The 23,369-nt window shown below is 37.4% G+C and overlaps 1 protein-coding gene across 6 annotated transcripts in view; it reads right to left on the bottom strand.

Annotated features, from left to right (window-relative positions):
* Positions 1-3,521: 3,521 nt before the first annotated feature.
* LOC145674507 (uncharacterized) overlaps positions 3,522-23,369 on the bottom strand; it is a 266,730-nt gene continuing 246,882 nt past the window's right edge. For all 6 annotated transcript variants that reach the window (XM_081744660.1, XM_081744659.1, XM_081744658.1 and 3 more), the window contains 2 exons: positions 16,609-16,766; positions 3,522-8,058 (listed from right to left, as the gene is read on the bottom strand). In XM_081744660.1, coding sequence (XP_081600786.1) covers positions 7,933-8,058; positions 16,609-16,766 — 284 coding nt within the window. In that variant the 3' untranslated portion in view covers positions 3,522-7,932. The remainder of the gene's footprint in view (positions 8,059-16,608; positions 16,767-23,369) is intronic.

The following is a 23,369-nucleotide window of genomic DNA, read 5'->3' as shown; positions in this document are numbered from 1 at the left end:
TCTTTCTCGAGCTTATCCATGTCTTCAATCCCAAATACACTTTCACAGTCACTTTCTTCCTCTTCTAACCAAAGACGCACCTGTTCTCTGTCATACTCTGACATTTCAAATATATACATGCACGTATTCCGCAAAAATAACGTGAAAATGTAAAACGAAGTAAATCACTAATGCGAAACAAACTAGTAGGCCAATAGTCGCGCGATCTACAACAGTAGAACACTAATGAAATCATGTTAACAAATTGGAGCAGGTGCAAGAACAAGCGCTGAAAATAGACAAGAATGTACAGAAGGATGGCGGAGAAAGGTACCTAACCGCTCATGGTCGAGTGTGTTGCGAATTGCTCAGGGTTGTAAAAATAAAACACCTGTTCTACAATAGTAGAACGCGCGACCACTGCAGTGATAATCATGCCATGGCATAACCATTGATTCGTCCATGAGAGGTCTATACTAGAGTAGATTATTATCCAGTTTATTGATGAACTGTAGATTCAACAATAGATTCTATTTTTTGGAACCACAATTCCATTTTATGAACTACACCATACTGCACTAGTTCATCATAAAACGGAGAAATTTTTTCAAGTTTATTTCCCTCCTTCAACTCGGCATTATCCGTAACATGGAAATACGTACAGGATTTGTCCATAAAGTAGTAGGACTGAATTTAAAAAAAGGAATATTCACAATTTTGACACAGTGAATTAATAGTTTTCAAAATATGCTCCTTCTGCATCAAAACAGCATTTCCAGCGACTCTGCCAATCACTGAAGGTTCCCTGCCGAAGCTGTGTGATGCCATATTTGGTCAGGAAGTCCATGATAGCAAAGGTGGTGTGGCTCAGCCCATTGTCGTGATGAAGCTTCAATGGCCCAGCAATTGCTGGACGGACGTGAGCGACTCGTTTTCTGAGTCTTTCAAATAATTCCACGTACAATGCAGCATTCACAGCCTGACCAGGCAGTGCAAACCCTCTGTGAACCACTCCTTTGAAGAAAACAGATGATCAACACCAATTTCATTTTCGACTTGCTCAATTTGTGCTACCCAAAAACACTTGATCGACCCATGGCATCACTCTCATAAGAAGTCTTGATCATGTCCTGGGTATCACTTGCAGTTTTACCCAGTTTGACGCAAAACTTCACCGCGTAACGTTACTCTAACAAACGATTCATTGTGAAGATGACAAGGCACCTTAAATTCTAACTACACTCCGTGAAGGCTTGTAGGCGACTGATGCGCTAGTAGCTAAGACCCACCACCACTCAACCAGTGTAGTAACATCTCTGTCCTTCACCACATTTTGGCGGGAAAAATCAGTTCTACTTCTTCCCGGGCAAACCCTGTATGTCTTAATGACTCGAAATTTCTGCCTGGACACTGGATTTGAGTCAATTGGTACATTTAGATGATCTGCAATCGACAATCATATATATATATACTTGAGATGCTGTGGTTGCCACTGGCTATATGCAATGACCGAAGATTCTATTCGTGTGTTTCGTCTGTACCAGTTACTTTACAGAGTTTGTTCCCATTGTTTGTACGAAATGCCAATGTTCCTATTGGAGAAAATCGTACTTTTTGTTGCTATTTTGGACTAAATAAAATTACAACATGTCTTAAATCGGTTTGATATTACTAGTTATAGCCTTATAAAATACTTCAGCTCAATTACGCAGTTTCTCACCTTATTTAGGTACTGTATAACGCAATATTATTTACAGCTAGTATTTAGATACCAAATTACATGCACTCTGAAGGCTCAATACCAACTTTGAAGAATATTACGCATTCTTAGAATTGACGTTTGACTTTAATAAAGCATACACAAAGTAAAACTGCCATATCATTATCTTCAAAATGAAATGAAACGAAATCTTTGAGTTTTACGTCCCACGGTTATGCCGGTTAGGCTAAAGGAAACGGTGATAATGAGTGATGAATGAAATGGTGGAATGAAGAAAGTGGGAAGAAACGGGAGAACCCTGAGAAAACCCACACGGTGTTTGTCCACCACAAAGTTAACGTGGCTTCATTATCTTCATTAGCTTCGAAAACACACTTTATACACGATTCTCAAATGGGGACATTGTTGGGTACTCGGTTAATATACCAGTAACAAGTATGATTTCACAATATTTTCCGAAAATTCAATACCTTAACTTTATCAATGAAATTAGCATTGTTCCTGTACTGATTTTTAACTTACCAACAAATATTCGCCATCTTGATAAACTTGATTATACAAATGTTAGCTAGAAACTAATCACACTGACAATATCAAATTTTTACTAACTATAATTTCATGTCAGTAATACCATTTGTCTTTGTTCTTTGCTGTAATATGATAATCAATTCATCAGGTTCAGTGGTAGAGCGTTCACCTCTAGTTCATAGGGTCCTTGGTTCGCTCCCAGCTCGCGCCAATTGAGCTTTGAGTAGAGAAACACCGTGTGCGTGGGTTTTCTCGGGGTTCTTCCGTTTCGCCCACTTTTTTCATTCCACCATTTCATTCATTTCTCATCATCACAATCTTATCTAGCCTAGCCAGCTCAAGCGTGGGACGTAAAACTTAAAAGATTTTAATTTCCATCCATCAGGTGGTCTCCAAACTGATGAAATCATGCTTCCACAAAATACAATATGAAGCTGCTAATATCAACTATAACCTTCAAGATAAGATCAGGTTTGAAATTGCACTGAATTCGAAATTGCTGGTTCATCATGTTTCAGCGTGAGACAAAACTGTTAAAATGAATTATAATCCCAAAACGACCAATAGCCCAGAAGTGCTTCGTTTTAACGTCATAAGAAACTCTTAGCATTAGCTATACCTTTGCAATTTTGTCTCGCACTTACATTAGAACAACGGGTTAGAACCTTTTCAAGGCAACAAGTGTGGCTAAATGAAGTGAAAATGCAACCTTTATGTTCCAGGATTATCCTCTTTATGCTAAAGTAAATTATTACTAATGAAACGGAAAATTTATGATAAAACTGGGAAAATCGCTACGAGAACGAAACGGGAGAGCCTGCAGAAAACGCAAGAGCACGATTACAACACAAACTCAGACGGCCTGGGATCAAACCACGGACTCCTAGCATCAGAGGTACATTTATCTAATTACACTATAATACTTTCAGTACTGCACTGGTTGTCCTGCAAATCACATAACATCCTGATCAACGTTCACTGATGACATCACTTGTGCAGCGAGCTATCTGGAAAAGATTTAGAGCGTGGTACATCTTAATTCAAGTAGCTCTACAATTGTCTAACGATGCTGACTGCTGAGAAAACTATGAATGAAACCACAAGTCGAAACAGAGAGCATCCACACTAATAATTCTTACATAGTAAGAAAAGAATATATATTTAATTTCGTTATATTCTTCCGCTATTGCATAATGCAAAAATTATTTTATATCGAAACAAATTTTGTGTTTGTATTGACTACATGTTCTTTCTGATAGTGATTATAGAAAATTAATTACACACATACTTTATACACAAATAAAAAATATATTTCTGAAAGAAATACAAAACTTTCTACTTTTTGTTTACATAAAATGATATAAACATGTATTATAAATGAATATATATATACACATATGTACTAGATATTGACAATTTGTGTGATGTTGAGATTCATAAATTATGTTCATAAAAAAACAAAAATGTAAGACATGTTGATCCACTAAAAACATTTTGAACAAGTTCGCACGTATCATCTGACTGTTCCTAAGTTTCTAACTTGTTGCAATAAAAATTCTCGGTATAATCAGATCTCTAACCTGTGCATCTACGTTATAGGAATACTTTACCGTAGAAATTTGAGTGATCCTTAAAAGCCGACTAAACATACGGCAATAATATCAAGCACATTTTTTTTCCACAATATATCCCAACCAGAATCGAATTCATGACTATAAGCACTAGAGACGGTAGCATTCAATTTCAATCACCTTAGTACAATAGTGTGTTAATTGAAGATTTCCAGAACACCACTAAGGTATTGAGTAGTAAGTCGTCAATGTTACTCCTCATTTAATTCAACATTAACTGCGTTGCTCACTCAGGAATAAAGTAAGTTCAAAATTCAGAACTTGTAAGTTTGGCTTACTTCTATTCAGATCTCATGCTTTTTAAATATAATAATAATTATAGCAGGAAGACTATCTCCTTAAATTAGTTTGTAGAAGACATGTTAATTTCTGAAGTTTACATTGTCAGATTTTAAAGGTAGGAAAAAATCCGGAACCAACATAAGCAGATTTTAATTGTGATAATTATTGTACAACAGTGTAGGATAATTATTGTGTAAGTTTTTCTAACATTACCAAAATTTGTTGAAAATTTTGTATATTAATGATATTTATTAAACTTTTCTAAGTTTTCGTTTACGTCATTTACGTTAGTCGTATTGTGATTTGATTAGGTTGTATGTGGGCGCAATGATACTAATGATCCGATCTTGTTGCTCATTGAAATGCATATATTTAGATTTTTTTTTTCTAAATTATGTAAATCGAATAATCTTAGTATTATACAAGGTATTAAAAAAAGTGTCACAATATTTTGGGAACACATTCCTCAGATCGAAATAAGAAAAAAAGTTCATACGGACCTGTGCTCAAAAGTGGAAAGTTTCAGAGTTATAGGGTGCCGGAAACGTGAAACAAGTGAACTTTCGAAGTTCATAGCCCCACTACTATAGGACCGATCGTAGTCGGATCAAGACATCACTGAGGAACTAGTATGTGAACTATCCAAATATCCATTTTAAGAATGCTCCAATACTTGCACACCAATTTTTAGGGAGGTAGGTGGAGAGTAATCAAGTCCTCCCAAACAGCCTCTCTAAAAATGATTGTGCAAGTACCGGAGATTCTGAAAGATGGATATTTGGATAGTTCACATAATAATTCCTCAGTGACGCCTTGATACGACTACGATCGTTCCTATAGTAGTGGAGCTATGAACTTCGAAAGTTCACTTGTTTCACGTTTTCGGCACCCTATAACTCTGAAACTTTCCACTTTTGAGCACAGGTCCGTATGAACTTTTTTTCTTATTTCGATCTGAGGAATCTGTTCCCAAAATATTGTGACAGTTTTTTGTAATACACTGTAGTATTCTAAATATTGGATTTCTTTAATTGGGATAAATAATTTCAAAATTACTCAATCAATAAATCGAATGATTATTGAAAATTGGCGGATTATATTTATAGTCTTGTATATGTTTACATTCCCATATGGTTTAATGTATACGCTGCCATGGAAATAGGCATATGAACCCCTGATTTGAGAAATGTCTAAGAGTAGAGATTAAGTAGCTGCCAGCGATTGCAAATGGAAGCCTGTAGTGCTTACTTTTTGTTCCATAAGATATTTAGCTTTTTTTTTTTTTTTTTTTCTCGCCGGAAATAAGGTATGTTTGACAATTGAAATGCAATCAAAAAGAAGAACTGAACTAAATTTGCTAAAGGAAATCCATTAGGTAAAACAATTTGGAAAAAATATCTGAAGTGCAAAATGTGGCTCTTATTTCATCAGAGATTTAACTTGTTTAATCAGGTTGCTGATTAGTAACTCTTGAGCATTAACCAAGCTGAACCCTTCTTTTGACATAGAGAGTGTTCAAAATTAAGTTAGAATATAACGTTTTGCCAGTTTTAACATTACAGTTCAAATTACTTTTACTGACAGAAGAAGTAGCAAGTTTGAAAGCATGGCAAACGTAACTAACATGATTGGTGACTAGTTTTGTTTTAGCCCCTCCTTTCACAGACTATTTCCAAGCACTGCTCAATACCTTACTACGTATTTAAAATATTAATATTTTAGAAGAATGAAAGAATCCTGACGAATAAATATGTCAATTGGTTTCTCGAATTCAATGACTTCAAAATTACGGTATTGAAGAATTTCTTCAAACCGGTTTTGTTCCGTAAAAAGCTACGTATTTATGTACAGTCAGAGACAAAATTCTTTCCGTTTGATGAAATTACTTTCATAAAAAAAAGTTCAAAATGGAAGGACAATTTGAGTTCACTTTTCAGTAAATTAAAAGAAAATGTAATGTTCTGTACATTCCAGGTATACAACCGTTATTTCCAAAATAAATTTTACAAAACGGAAAGAACTTTTGTCACTTACTGTACATATAGTCACAGCAAATTAATATCAATCGAACAAGTACAGTTTAATTTAAAATAATTCTTTGCTAGTGTTTACAAAATTATTATAAATAATTACAGCTGATTACTTTCCTCTTTTGTTTTTTGTACAGATGCATGCTCAGTGGCCCACAAAAGATAATTCAGTTATGTTCTGTTAATATTTGAGATTAATTATAAGTATTGAAATGTGAATTATAGAATACGAATAGTCCGCAATTTTTATTTACACATGCGCCAATATTAGAGTAAGTTTGTAATGTATGTTATAAAACGTGTAGAAAGCATGCAAAGCTATTATCATAATTTGGATTTGATCTTGATATTGTATACATAACTACAAACTTGTACGAAAATGTGAAATATATTTTATTTAAAATCTGAGGATTTCATAGCTATTGAAAATCGATTACAGCACCGACTATTAAGAAAATTTTGAATTAATTCAGATCAGCTGTTACAAGCAAGGATGTTATAAAATAGAGGATCTGCTCATACGTATCATCATCCTATGAATTCAATGAAGCCGAGAAACAACCAAGCATCGTCTGAGCCTGCACCTTTGATTGGCTACTCTCGTTTCCGCCATGATTGTTGGCTCGAAACGTTGCAATCTTAGTGGCGCGGAGTGGGCAGAGTAGGTGTGGCGAAGCTGTGACGTATGGCTTCACGATTTTCTTGTATGGGCAGATCCTCTATTTTATAACCTCCTTGGTTACAAGATGTTCATTATAGAATTTTTTCTTTTTTCATTTGAAAATATTCATATACAATTTACTGTGAATAAATATTAATGTAATCCATACACAATCTTATACCAATATTTAACTAGATAATTTCTTTGCATTTTGGAAGTTATATTATAAGAATTCGTCAGTGTACTTCCAATTATGAGAAATTATGAATGTTTATTAGCAATAAAAATAGGATTCTCAAGCATTCAGAAATGAACATGAAACATATATTCTGAATTCTAATTTTGAACGGTTTATGGTAAGATTGTCGTTGCCAAAGAATAATAAGTATTAACTTTTAAGGAAAAAATCGTCTTTACCAGTTATAGCAAGTTCGTTTACAAGTATTCCTAACGGCTCGTAAAATGGAGGACCCTATTTACATAAATTATTACAATTTCTTATTAATATCAATACATATACATTATAAACAATAAATAGTAAGTAAAAGTGAAGTAGCTGCAACAGGAACATATTCTTGTACACACTACAAGAACATAATGGAAGTTTTGAAACAAGACAAAGTGACATTACATAAGAAAACGCTCTTCGAGATCTTGCAACAGGTTGGTATAAAAGTATCTACTTTAGCATAAGACTAACAATTGAACATAGTTACATACAGTGTTTACCATCATTCAACAATTTCAGTATTACATACACACACAGTTCACTTAAAACCTTACTTAAAATGATCGTAAGTATAAAAATCTAAATCTAAAAACAAGTAATATTTTAACAGTGTTTTAACAAGACACGTTTGGAGGGATTTCCTCCCAAAGTTCTACAACCTCCCTTCAAATTTTGAAGATATAGATATAGCATGCCCTCCTAAGGCCTTAGAATTCCCCCGAAATCTAAAAGTCTAGTTAAAACACTGATTGTAGTATAATTATGGCACATGTACATCAGTGTAATAATAAAATTACTGCATTAAATAAAATGGCGATGTTGCATGGATTGTTCCTAAAGGCACTGATGGATGTATCTCTGATCTCCTTATTTTAAACGTCGTGGTTTACAGTGGCCAGCTTCCTCGCTAGCATTTCGTCTATAATGGCCACAGCTTCATTTTCGTCCAATGCCTCCAGAACTGTTCTCACATTATCTATCGAGATTTGAGCATGAACCTAGAAAGAAGACAATAATAATAATAATAATAATAATAATAATAATAATAATAATAATAATAATAATAATAATAATAATAATAATAATAATACGGAAAAATATACATACAAAGATTCATTCATACGTAAATGTAAGTTTTTTTCTTTTTTTTTTCTTTTTTAAGAAATAGGAGTAGCCCCAAATTCAATATGTGTCTATGTATTTTTCTCCTTGAAAACAGAGGTTTTCGAAATTTTTGCCCATACTTCTTATACCTCTAACGCCTATGCGAACTACAACTGAATCCAATTTATTAGCATTTTTTATTTTTATTTTTGTTCTTGGGGTCCCGAGTTCGATCCCAGCCCTCGCCATGTGAACTTTGTGGTGGACAAACACCGTGTGCGTGGGTTTCCTCGGGGTTCTCCCGTTTCCTCCCACTTTCTTCATTCCACCATTTCATTCATTACTCATCATCACCGTCTCCTTTAGCCCAACCGGCATAACCGTGGGACGTAAAACTCAAATATTTCATTTCATTTCATTTTTTATTTTTGTTCTATTCGGCATTTTAAAAAATCAGGTGTTACGTCAACAAAGACGGAACACAAAGCAAGTAATGAAGTATGAACGAAATCCACATTTCTTATAAATATAGTGAGCCTACGTCGAATGCATATACAGGGTGTTTCAAAATCCTGTTGGAGGTGATTCCTGACACCAGGATAAAACAAAAGATATAAACCAAACTGGGTGTGGAAATTTGGAGTTATAGGCTGCCAAAAACATGAAAACATGAACTTTAAACGTCCATAGCTACGATACTATGGGACTTATTGTAGTCGGATCATGACTTCACTTAGGAACTAGTATGTACTAGGGATGGCCGGATCCGGATCTGGCCGGATCCGAAGATCCGGATCTGATTGTGTCCGGATCCTTTGGATCCGGATCTCGGATCTGGATCCGGATCTCGGATTTCGGATCTGGATCCGGATCTCGGATCTGGGTCCGGATCTCGGATTTCGGATCCGGATCTCGGATCTGGATCCGGATCTCGGATTTCGGATCTGGATCCGGATCTCGAATCTCGGATCTGGATTCGGATCTCGGATCTTGATTCTTATCCAAACCCACATCCCATCCAAATTATGATAAACATGAATATCTAAAATTCGCCGAAAGTAATTTCACGAAGTCCTGACAGTGAAGAAGAGAACAGAAAATTAAGACGAATATTGACAAGTCTATTTGTTTCCTTCATTCTACTCTAAAGATCAAATGTTTGGCTTACTTAAGAAAAAAAATGATCCGGATGAGAGCTCAAATGTCGAATCTAGTTCCACTCGGTTGCAGGACCGAGATGAATATTTAAAATTCCTCAATGCACCTATTTCATTGACAGTTAAGAAAACATAAACAGTTAAGACAAGTATTGACTACTTTTTACGTAAATTTATCTTGCTCAGTCTGCTCAAAATATCAAATGTATACCCTACAATTAGATTTAATAATTATTTAGTAAATCACAATATGAGCACCGAGAATAAACTATGAATTTTGGTGCCTCTTATCTAGATTTGAAATTTCGGATTCATACATAGAATCAGGCTGAAATATAAATATTTGAGATCTGGAAACCGAAACATGTGCTAGTACCAAGATCGTAGCAGTTTGTACAGTGGCGTATTTACGATTTTGTTTCGGGGGGAGGCTTCGCTAACTTTCGGGGGGAGGCTTTGCCTGAAAATGTGAAAATTCTGCAAGATATTTCATATAGTTTACTATAGTAAGTAAGATTTCGGGGGGGGGGATTAAGCCCGGAAGCCTCTCCCCTAAATACGCCATTGCGCTTGTACCTAGGTAATGCGAGCGGAAGGCACTTGCACTAATTCCGCATGTAGTTTGAGGAACACGAGAAATTAAAAACAGATAAATATTCTTTTTGAGGAGTAAGTCGCGCTTTAACATGACTTTTCATGAGTGTTGTGTTCAAATATGAAAACTGTAATGACAACTTGTTTGAAATAAAAACCTTTTCATTTTTAACAATAAAATTAGGTACTTTCACATTGGAGAAAAATTAGCAAGGCACATACCACTGATTAGGGTGCTGATTCTTATGGAAGCTTTCACTTGAACCGGAAGATTTCCGCATGTTAGTATCGGATTGCCACAATTCACCTTGCTGAAAGACGTGGTTTATCAGGAGGTCGGACAAGATTCTTTTGAACGTAGCCTGTAGACTGCTTCTAGTCTCAATTATTCCCATATAACAAGACTAGCCATATACATAGTTGGTTCGAAATAAGTTAAAATATCACTAATTGACCTTAAGGGGATAATCGTGATTTAAATATTCGTAAATCAGAAGAGATGTGAAAGTTAAGCGGTAAAATAAATCCGATAATTCCGGAATAAAGAGATTTATATGCAACCCAATGATAGCAATAAAACTCTTTATGTAACATTTTCAAAGCTAAAATTAACAGTTATCTTCTTGAAGAGGGTTTACGGCAACATAGAATATTACAAATCCAATTATTATAAGTAGTACCTCTGACAGCCCTGCATTTCACATCACCATCGCCCTTCATCCTGACAAGTGGACAATTCACTTACCCACAATGACTTTTCAGGCGTTCCAGTGACATCAATATCTCAGTTTGGGTTTGGGATCATGCTTCGGTGAACCTTGACTATCACCATCAGCAGCTATTAGAGAATCAGAACTTATTTCTGTATTAGATAATGTGGGTAACTATAGCTTTTTGTCTATAGAAGTCGGAGAGTGTATGGTATTATCGCAGGAAATATTTGATACATAAAACTTAGATTGTCAGTATTTAGGAGCAACTTTTAAAATAATCAGTTACTGTAAATGTGCTACAGATTAGCCGAGAAAACCCGACAGCCATAGTCGAGTGGTCTGCGGCATTAGGCTGTGGATCCTTTTACTGTAAATGTCTTGCATTCAAATCCCGCTTCAAATGAACGTAAGCCCGATGGTAGGAACCAAAGGACTGTCGTGCCAAGAGTTTAATTTGTTTTAATTATCATAAATGCCTTCTTTATTATTAAATTTTATCCAATATTTTCTTTTCAACCAGTTTGCGAAACTCAGAGCTAGCTACTTGTTTTCTTTTTAATTCATATTCATAGTTAGCACAGCTAATCACTAAGGAAAAACAATCATTTCAATAAAATTCGCCTCGCGTCTTTCGTAGTTATTTTCAGCTTTTTTTTTTTTTTTTTTTTTTTTTTAATGCTGAATGGCGTTTTATCACTTTCCCCTCGCTTTCCCTATTTTTTTTTCTAGTTTTACCTATGTTTCTTTGCACGGATATTGTGCCTATATGCACGTGCTTAATGTGTTCGTTTACAAAAGCGGGCCATTTCCCTGCCACTATAGAAAGTAGAGTGCCCTGTATCAGAGAAATATTAATTGACGTATGTAAGTGAATATATCTGTGATGAAGTCATAATTTCTCAGTTTTTGCATCGCACATAGTTTCCTCATCCTCATTAATCTCTTCACCCCCGCTTCCTGAATTCCAGTTCTGGTATTCTTTCTTGAGCAAGGCCCATGTAATGGGAGACTGATGTCTCATGTAGGCTTATTAACTATATCATCAGCAATAAAGAAAGTAGGGTTTAATTTGCACTAATTTTAGAACATTACGTTAATTAAATAATAATAATAATACGGAGTGAGCTCAGGCTACTTGTTAGGATTCTTGCTTCGCAATTGGATTATACCGAGTTCGAATTCGGAGACCAGCTATCCTGACTGAGGATTTTCCAGGGTTGTTCCTCAGTTATACTGGGCAAATGCTAGGTTAGTACCTTGATCTAAGGCTCTGGAGGCCTTCCTTCCATTCCTTTCCCAATGTTTTCATCTGTTGATTATTACAGTGTAAAGTGGCATCTGAGGATGTATCTGGTAGCTTATAGTAAATAAACAATAACGACTTAATATATCTTCACGAAACGTGTGGGTTAACCTTACAGTCACAATAGATAGCTAAAGTTTTAATATTAATTTCCTGACTTTTAAATACTATTTTCATATTGTTTCAGCTTTCAATTATCTCATGTATGTTCCACCGAGAATTGAACCTGAGATCACATGAACAAATGCGAATATGTTAAATATTTTTGAACACTAATATACAAAACACAAAACGCTTCAATGATACGATGCATGGATATGTTTTGGTTACGTCCTGCAATGTATGATTAAAGAAACCTGGAGGGTGAAGAAGAAATAACAGAAATCTCTTTTATATTTACTCCCTCAACAAACTCCTGACCTCAGAAGGGCAAGCCATAAGTTAGGTAATAAAGTCGTACAACGAACACTTTTATTAATACTAATAATACTACACAACCATATCGCTCTCCTGAAATTCTCGTGTGTATGTTTAAAGATCTACTGTTGTTCCACGCCAACCAGTCTATATTTTTTGTTGTACCTTCGAAGTGAAAGATTTGTTGATGGTTGGACTCTAGTGAGTCAGAAACTACTATTAATAAAGAGTTTGTTTTGTCCAGTATTCCTGCGATTAGAAGGGTCTTATCTAAAAGATATTTCATTTGTATATGAGAAAATAAGAAAGTTTATATAAGAAAGTAAATATTGCAAGGTTAAAATAACATAAAGAACAAAGGTAGCACAAACGTGTTATGGAAACATTTAAAAGCACAGCATCCTACTATATTAGTGAATCCGAAAAAAGTTTTGACGAATTTTAGATATTCAATTTTATCATCACAATTTCAGATGTAGGTTTGGATACGAATCAATATCTGAGATTCGGATCCAGATCCGAGATCCGAATTTCGGATCCAGATCCGAGATCCGAGTTTCGGATCCAGATCCGAGATCCAGACCCAGATCCGAGATCCGGATCCAGATCCGATATCCGGACCCAGATCCGAGATCCGAGATCCGGATCTGAGGTTCGGATCCGAGATCCGGATCTGGGATTCGGATCCGAGATCCGGATCTGAAATTCAGATCCGAGATCCGGATCTAGGTCCGGATCCGAGATCCGGATCTGAGTTTCGGATCCGAGATCCGGATCTAGGTCCGGATCCGGCAAGATCCGGATCCGGATCTCACTGGATCCGGGATATCCGGATCCGAAAATTTTTGGCCATCCCTAGTATGTACTCTATCAAAATACCTATGTTTCAGAATCCTGTGGTACTTCCACAACAATTTTTATAGAGGTTGCTGGTGAGTGCTTCAAATTATATTGTGTACATTTCAAATTGTTGCGTGAATACATACTAGAGTTTCGTATATTAAGAAATTGAGTACATGAAGTAAATTATTTGAACAGCAATTGCTATTTACTGCATTTATGGAAAAATGAGTTTGTTAACTTTGTTTAAATTAATTTTCGGTATTAACTATATCCTGATTACTCTCTCACTTCAAATACTGGGGGTGGCGTTTTGTGACCCTGACAAGTGAAGATGTGTCTTCTCACACTTTTATTAAACACGCACGTTACAAGGTTCAAACAGGGTCATGGGGACATGTAATAGGTATGATGTGTTAATTTTTGGAAGCGACGGTGAGGTTGATGGGACTGAGAAAGATATAGACGTTCAAGATGAAACAGGTATAAATTATTGTGATGCAGATTGTTAGTGCTAGCATACTGAAGGCTGCTGGGTGTACAATGTGTTTCAAAACAACACCGAAAACGTTTCGGAGGTGATTCCTGACATCAAGATAAGACTAAAAGTATTCACAAACCTGGGTGCACAAATGTTTCCTTTCGGAGTAATAGGCTGCCGAAAACATGAAAAGCTTAACCGTAGCTCCAATACTATGGGACCTACCGTAGTTGAGTCAAGACTATATCCAGGTTTCATAATCCTTAGGTACTCACACAACAATTTTTATAGAGTTGGTAATTGCTTTAAATTATATGCCCTTAGCCAAACTCCCTCTCAAAAATTGTTGCGTCAGTGCCTTAGGATTCTGAAACATGTATTATTGGATTAGTTCCTACGTGAGGTCTTGACCCGACTATGATAGGTCCCATAGTTTTGAAGCTATGGACCTTGAAAGTTTATTTTTTCATGTTTTCGGCAGCCTATAACTCCGAAAGGAATCATTTGTGCACCCAGGTTAGTCTATACATTTTGTCTTATGTTGGTGCCAGGAATCACCTCCCAAACGTTGTCGTTGTTGTTTAGAAGCATCCTGTACGCTAACAACTACATGTTGAAGGAACCAAACCACTTAAATTGTACAAAAAAGGCTATTAGAAATATTCAACGAGAAAGATTCCGGATAAAAGTTCCGTTTCTTTGGAGCCAATACACAGTAAGATTTAATATAAATGAATGGTTGTGAGAAGTTATAATATGTAGATAAGTTAAAAGGGATTAGTTTTAGTAGTAATAGTATAACTAACTACTTTATGGCCTATGGAACCCGGAGATTCAATGCTGCGTTAAAAAAAAAAAAATCTCCATTGACTTCTGTCGTTAGTCAACCGGATCCAGTTTCTACTTTGTATTCCTTATTCTGTGAAATCCATCTTAATATTGCCATACCTTTAACACATAGGTCTTCCTAATAGATATTTTTCTATTGGACTTCCAGTTAAAACTTTGAAAGCGTTCCTACTCTATTCCATTTTGGCTATATGACTTGCCCACCTCAGCATCCTAGATTTGATGACCCTAATAAGTTTGGCAAACGGTATAAATTACGCAGTTCCTCGTTTCCGCCATTCCCCATTCCCGTTCCTTGTGGGTCCGAATATTGTCTTAGAATCTTGTTCCAAAACACTTTCAGCCTACCTTTCCCCAGAATAAACGACCATGTTTCGCAACCATTCAGAACAACAGGCATGATTATCGTTTTATATATTTTGAACTTCAAATTCCTCGACAGAATTCATGACGAGAAAGGATTTTGAACTGAATATAAATCTATACTATAGATGTAACATTTCGTACACATTTATTTGATTCTATCTACTTTTTAATATCACTTATCCATTAAGTAATCTCCAACAATACTATCCTTAATTTGATTTTTTAAAATTGTTTCCCTTAATTTGAAAACATTGTTTTACATCTATATCTACATACGACGAATACAAACATACCTTCTTAACTGAGAGTAACAACAATATCTGATTAAAGCGCGAACTATACGAGGTGTGATCAAAAATACGGTGAATAATTTTATTCGAAATATTGTAATAAGCTTACATGAAATTTGATGTAATCTGCTTCAAAGTACAGTCCTTGGAAATTAATGCATTTATCCCAACGTTGAATGCATGATTGGAAGCATTTCTGAAAGTCTTCTTTTGAGAGAGCGTTCAGGTGCTCTGTCGTGGCTCTCTCAATGTCAGGAATGGTGTCGAAACGTTTTCCTTTAATGAAGCTTTTAATTTTGGGGAAGATTCAGAAGTCACATGAAAAGCACAGTGAATGTGGACAGACAGAAATAGTTTTTTTTGGCCGAAAGCTCGCGGATCAAAAGCAAGGTGGGGCACGGTACGTTTTCGTAGTAAAAAAAGGAAGCCATTTGCCCATTTAATCGGTGGTTAAAATACCTTTCACGTACCCGTATGAGATGTTTAGTTCTTCGGAAAGCACTTGAATAGTCATTTGCCTGATTGAACAAATCATTTGTGCCATTTTTTGCATGTTTTCATCTGGTTTTGACGTCGATCGTTGCTCGTTTTCAACTGACTTCTTGCCGCTTTTGAGTAGCTCATATCACTTGTAAGCAGTCTTCAACGCCACCATTTCATTGCGATACACTGATTTTGACATTTATTGAGCTTCTTTGGCACTTTTTTGCAGCTTGGAACAAAACTTAATGTTGGCGTGCGACAGACACTCTTTTAACACGTCCTCACTCTTCTGCCTCTGGAAGCCAACTAACATGTCACAACTCGTTTAAACTCGACACTGACTGTACCAAAGGTTTAGACTAAGTCTTACTAGTTGAAATGGATAAAATATTGATAGATGGTACTGTGCAACTACATTCACCGTACTTTTAGATCACAGCTTGTATATCAATAACAATCCACGTTTAATTCTCGTCAATTTATCATTGGCAACATCAAATACACAAATCTATACATAATTAAAAATAAGAGTTTTGTTAATTAGAAAATGAAAGAAACTGACTAAATACTTGTAAATAGTAATGACCTCTTCTGAATTTGTGAAGGTAGCTTTATCCTACTATGTATCTTAACGTGTCTGAAGAAGAAAAATGTCAACTCTTCGAACTCCAACGAACTTATTATTGTTGTCATATAGTTAGAATTTCTGCTAAAATTTTATTTATAAATCCAACGCTAGTATCAGCAATAAACAAGATGGGCCTTATACAGAGTCGCTCTGACGCGTGATTAGTACCATACTAAAGAGTACGGGTAACATGTGTTTCTCGCTGTAGTCAGACCTTTAGTATGACGCTAATGATACATCAAAACGACTCTGCATAAGGCCCGATCTGTTTTACCTGTCACCCTGTGCTCAGTATCGTTTAAGTAAAGGATGGTGCTACTTACTTCAAGGGATTCGATCAGTCTTTTTGTAGGACTTGTTGATACTCTGAGCGTAGGAATCAAGGACTTGCAATCTAATAAATCAGCAACGAATTCCCAACCTCTTGACGGAGGATCTAACACTGCAGCCAGTCTGTCAAGTGTCTCAGAGTCAAATAGACCTATCAAAATTAAAAAAACAAAGTTTTAATTACAATTTGTGGCTAAAAGAAATAATATTATGTCTTACTTATGGTTGTCGTTCTACTCCGAGCTTGGTTTAGATCAGTGGTCGCCAAACTTACGAAGCTTTTGAGCTACCGTACCGTTTTTAAATCCTACTGTGAGCTACCATACCATTTCTAAATCCTACTGTGAGCTACCGTACCATTTCTAAATCCTACTGTGAGCTACCGTACCGTTTTTAAATCCTACTGTGAGCTACCGTACCATTTCTAAATCCTACTGTGAGCTACCGTACCGTTTTTAAATAATACTGTGAGCTACCGTACCATTTCTAAATCCTACTGTGAGCTACCGTACCGTTTTTAAATAATACTGTGAGCTACCGTACCATTTCTAAATCCTACTGTGAGCTACCGTACTATTTCTAAATCCTACTGTGAGCTACCGTAATATTTCTAAATCCTACTGTGAGCTACCGTACCATTTCTAAATCCTACTATGAGCTACTGTACCGTTTTTAAATCCTACTGTGAGCTACTGTACCATTTCTAAATCCTACTGTGAGCTACCGTACCATTTCTAAATCCTACTGTGAGCTACCAACAAAAAGAACTAGTAACTTTTAAAATATATATATATATCTTACATTTGTAATTACTCAGCTCAGTGGAGTAATCAAAGCTAGCCAACTAGAGCGTTAACGCGATCTAACGAAGCTAGGTGTCCGCGTGAGCAAATAGTAGCTCGCGATCGGTGGCTTGGCGATCACTGGTTTAGATGATCTAATCAAACACGATTTGACGAAATTAAAAAATAATAATAATACTAAAATTCACTACTAAGGTTTCAATATCCATTTCAGTATATAAATTGATACCAGAATGAATTTTCATTATGAAAATGGCTTTTTGTACTAAGTTCATTTCTAGAGATCATAAAATTTTGTTATAATCTGGTAAAGGGAATTCATGAAACGAACAATATCTAGGAAATACAAACAGGAGAATATCTTCTTCTGTACTTTTATATTTCTCGATTTGATTTTAAATTCGCTATTATTAAAATAACAATCAGTTTTTATACATTTTAAAACATTGGGAACAATTACTTCTTAAAGTAAGGTAAAAATGTATTTCTAAACAAAACATCTACATCTGTCTTATTGAACACTAGCTGAATGAAATATAGCATATATTGTAGTAATGCATGAAGTATGAAGAGCAGTCAAATGAAAACCGAACACCCTCCATAACACATATTCCTCACAAACGTTGGCAACACTGCTGTCACTTGTCGATACTGCCATCTTTCGAGAGCTGAAATGTATAGTGACAACTCACAGGTACACACAGTTGTTAGTTTATTGCTCTATAGGTGAGCGTAGTGAAAAATGTGTTCGTCTAGCACTAGAAATGGAGTAAAGCAAAGAAGAGCAGAGAGGTGTGGTTCGTTTTTTCCTGGCTGAGGGTGTTGGAGAACACGTGAAACTTATCGTTGCATGTCTGCTGTGCATGGTGAACACTGCATTTCACGGACAAGTGTGCAGGAGTGGCATAAGAAATTTCGAGAAGGGCGCAATCATTGCAAGAAGATTCGCGCCCAGGACAGGCCCATCGAGCCCTGTCCCGATGTGATTATTCGGATTGATGGCTCTATCCGGGAAAACCGGCGAATCACAGAGGAACAAATTCGCGTTCAAATCGGAACTGGCCATGGTTCCTTGCATGCCATTATCAAAGAAAACCTGCAGTTCCGAAAAATTTGCGCGAAGTGGGTTTGCGCATCAACTGACGGAGGGACAAAGATTGACAGAAAGGTTTCTTGTCTGATATATATGCAACGGTACCACGAGGAAGAGTATGCGTTTCTGACCCACATCGTCACGGGGGACAAAACATGGTGCCATCATTTTTGAGCCCAAGATCAATTGGCAAAGTTAATAATGGAAACACCTCAATTCTCCCCCCCCCCCCTCAAAGAAATCCAATCCAAAGCTGTTCATACAAGTTCTGGTAAAGTCATGATGACCTTCTTCGAATGATGAGGCCCTCTGCTCTTTGACTTCCATGAGCGTGGGGCCAGAATAAATATGAAGCGGTGTGAAGACCCTTTGCAGAAACTGAGACGCGCCATAAAGTCAAAAGGTCATGGAATGCTGTCGGACGGAATTATTATTTTGCATAATAATGCCCGTCCCCATACTGTCAATCTGGTGAGGAATAAGCTTCAGAGCTTTGGCTGGAAAACACCTCAACATCCTAGGTACAGCCAAGATCTTTCCCCTTGTGATTTTCATATTTTCGGCGACTTGAATTCGTCGACGTTGGTTTCAGTCGAAGGAGGAAGTGCAAGAGTGGATTAGGTTGTAGATCCATCAGCGACCTAACTCCTTCTACAACGCTGGAAAAATGAAATGAAATCTTTGATTTTTTACGTCCCACGGTTATGCCGGTTAGGCTAAAGGAGACGGTGAAGATAAGACATGAGTGAAATGGTGGAATGAAGAAAGTGGGAGGAAACGAAAGAACCCCGAGAAAACCCAGAAGCACGGTAATTGTCCACCACAAAGTCCACACGACACGATCAGGGATCGAACCAGGGACCCCAAGCACAGGAGGTGAACGCTCTACCACTGAGCCGCTCTCTACAAGGCTGGAATTGATCGCCTCGTTTCCCAGTGGGATAAATGTATTAAAGCATGTGGCAATTACTTTTGAATAAAGTGTGTTAAGTTTCCATTAGACTGCTCCTCATACATTTTAAAAGATAAGTACTTCCATTTCATTTACGGAATGGAAAAAAAAACACTTGGGCATCCTCTGGCCAGACTTGCAACAAAATAAGACAACAACGCATAGTACTTTTTATCAGAAGATTAACAATAGACTTAGAGCATTTCAAACAAGCCTTCCTCAGCTCTCATGGAATTAACTCCATTCAGTTGTATGCACCGCCACCATCTCTCTCGAAGGCCCTTTTCTACCCACTCCTCCGTCAGTTGTCCACGAGAGACGAGAAAAAAAAAAAAGCTGATTGTTGTCAAATGAGTGCAACCACCCCAGACACGCAGGTATATATGCGCCTTCCCATGCTAATAAATAGGAGCTCTCTGCCATAAATTAAACCTTACTGAATGTAGTTGTTCATGGTACTATGAACTTCACCTGCTCTCCTTCTTTCAGCTTTCTCACATGAATTTCCGAGCAATGCATCAATATTGTCTTCAGCTGAATAGCGAAGTTTGAACATTATTTTCTGGAGGATCAAACTCGTTTGGTCGACATCACCGTGTTTCTCGCTTGAGACCACAGGGGAGCTACAAGATAATACTATTTTTGAAATCTTTTACTGTGAAGGATCGCAAGATCGACGTCACCGTGCATTTCTCTTATAGAGAGAACACAGGGGACTCACAGGAAGCTTTACAACATTAGTTATTAAGAGAGTGACCCACCTCTGAAAAAACGGCTATCTCACCTCTGGGGGGATTTGTCATTAGCTATTGAGGGAGACCCACCTCAGAAAAAACGGGGATCTCACTTCTGGTGGGATTCATTAAGTAGTACATATAATTAATTATCGGGGAGCCGCGGTGGCTCAGTGGTAGAACGTTCCCCTCTGGTGCTTGGGGTCCCTGGTTCGATCCCAGCCCCCGCCAAGTGAACTTTGTGGTGGACAAACACCGTGTGCGTGGGTTTCTCGGGGTTCTCCCGAGACCTCCCACTTTCTTCATTCCACAATTTCATTCATTACTCATCATCACCGTCTCCTTTAGCCTAACCGACATAACCGTGGGACGAACAACTCAAAGATTTTATTTTTTTTATATAATTAATTATCTTGGTTCAAGTTATGATTTATTACGGGTGTACCACCACAGAAAACACGGTTATCTCACTCTCATTGAGAATACAGTACAAAAACAACGACACCAATCATGCCATCAACTTCCAAGACAACTACACAGAAGACGACTGCTCCTGCTCTGAAGAAGTCGGAGACTACAAAGAGCCCAAACAAAAAGAGAAGGGGAAGTATACGCCGGAACGTTTCCTTGTATCGCATGGGCACCGATCTCAAAACACCAAATCGACTGCTACTACAAGCAGTGATATGGAATTTACAGTGGTTGGTAGCATGAAGCGTAGGCGTTCTTCTCTGGATGGCAACACACCAAGTAAAAGCAAAACCCAACCATCCGAAAATTTTCCACCACTTGCACTGAGAAACTCTTTTGAGCTTCTCTGTCAGGATGCACAAACTGTGGACACAAAGTCCACATCTTCTGCACCATTGCCTCAAAAAGTGATCAGCAAGCCACCACCTATATTTATATATGGCGTTAAGGACACATTTAGTTTCGTAAAAACTCTTGCATACACGCTCAAAGACCCGCCTGAAGTTCGGCATAACAAGGAATGCATCAAGTTCCAGCTCCACAACAATGAAGACTTCAACAAAGTCAAAGTGTACTGCGAACAAGCAAACGCAGAATTTGCTACCGGTATATCAAAAGACGCAAAACCCTTGAAAATTGTTATACGGAAGCTGCCAATAAATACAGATTGTAAAGAATTGCAGGAGGAACTCACAAAGCTAGGTTTCAAACCACTTAACGTAACTCAAATGTCTCGTCGTGGAGCGCAGGGAGAACCTAAAGTTATGATGCCACTGTTTCTAATAGCACTAGGAAAGAGCATCAAATCCAAAGAGATATATGAAGTAGATTCCATAATGTACTACAAAGTTAAAATAGAACCTTACAGACCCCCATCTGTTTTGCAATGTTACCGATGCCAGAGAATGGGACACACTCAGAAAACGTGTCAAGCTTTCCCAAGATGTCTTAAATGCGGTCAAGGACACTACACCAAAGCCTGTACCAAGCCAGACACTACAACCCCTGCTACTTGTGCCAATTGTAATGGACCTCACCCAGCAAACTATAGAGGTTGCCCGGTGTTTAAATCCTATGCAGAGGCCTTAAAGAAACCTGGACAACAAAAACCTAAACCACAAACTATAAACAACCAGTGAACACATCTGCCACTGTCAACATCCAAGATCTACAACCTACGCTCAAGCAACAGTCACTGCCACTGAACTAAATAACTCAGACACAACAACCACCAGAGAATCACCACAAACAACAGAAAACGCTGCCGATTCCAATAATCCAGCATCCACAAGTTCCAGCGATATAAAATCGATATTAGAGTTTCTAAAAGGCACTGACCTCAAGAAACATATACAAAGGGGGATAGAGAAATCCAAAAGGCAACTGATATGGTGACAAAAGCAACTGCTATTATAGAAACATTTCTGGAAATGCTAAATGATGGCTGTTACTAAATCAACCAAAATAAACCACTCTCTCACTATAGCCACGTGGAACGCCGATGGACTTAAAAATCAAAAATCTCTGCTGGTACACTTTCTCACAATTCATCAAGTAGACATATATCTTATCCAAGAAACACACTTTACAAATAAAACCAAAGAGTGAAGAATTCCAAACTACGTCACACAGAAGCTGGACAGATCAAATGAACGTAAAGGAGGATTGCTCATACTAGCTAAACGAGACCTTCCCGCAACGACCCTTACCTGTTCCGCCCTTGAAGATACTAGAAGCCTTTGCAATAGAGCTGCAGACTCCTGGAGTTCCTCTCATCCTGGTTTCAGGGTATCGATCGAACTCTACAATTGTAGAGCCAACTGACTTCGATGCCATTGCAAATCTAGGCCCCAAAGTCGTACGGGCAGCAGACATAAATGCAAAACATGGAGAATGGAACTCTTATGTTCAAAATGATGCCGGAGAAGCACTACATGACTGCTTGTTAAATTCAGAATTTAATATCAGTGCCCCAAAAGATCCAACACATTACCCCAAATTTGGAGGTGAACCAGACATTCTTGATGTTGTACTTACCAAGAACGTCCCGCTACAAAGTCAACCGTATGTTATCTCAGCACTAGACTCCGATCACGACCCTGTTCTCTTCACACTGGCACACAAAACAACCATTCATACCATCCCCTCTATTAAGAACTATCACACAAACTGGGATAAATTTAGACAAGAGTTAAACTCAATGATCAAGCTCACAGACCGCCCGCAAACCATAGAAGAAATTGATCAAGCTGTGGCTCATATTACATACGCACTGAAACAGGCAGAGCGAGTTAGCACAATCACTTCACAAACCTCAAGACAGATGGAACCGACTGATAGCAACATCTTAAAGATCTATATTCATTTAAAATGTTGGACTCGAAAACGATGGCAGCAGACATACCACTCGGCTTATAAGACGCTATGGAACAAACTCAGCGGCAAAATCAAACATCTAACCCAACAACAAAGCTTCAAACACTGGGAAAACCTCCAAGAAGTCTCGATAAATGACCCAAAAATATGGTCTTATTCTAGGGCTTTTGTCAAATCAACGAGCACAAATTCTCGAACGAGAATCCTACAGAGTCCAAACGGGCTAAAATACTTTCCAGAAGAGCAGATAGAAGTGTTTGCAAACACCCTGGGAGAACAATTTCAATCGAACACCACTCCATCGGACCCGTACGTCATCCAACAT

Source organism: Thermobia domestica, chromosome 17 (assembly GCF_964235325.1).
Source record: "Thermobia domestica chromosome 17, izTheDome1.hap1.1, whole genome shotgun sequence".
NCBI lineage: Eukaryota > Metazoa > Arthropoda > Insecta > Zygentoma > Lepismatidae > Thermobia > Thermobia domestica.
The sequence above is the reverse complement of the archived record's forward strand: the minus strand, read 5'-3'. Positions and strand labels throughout refer to the sequence as shown.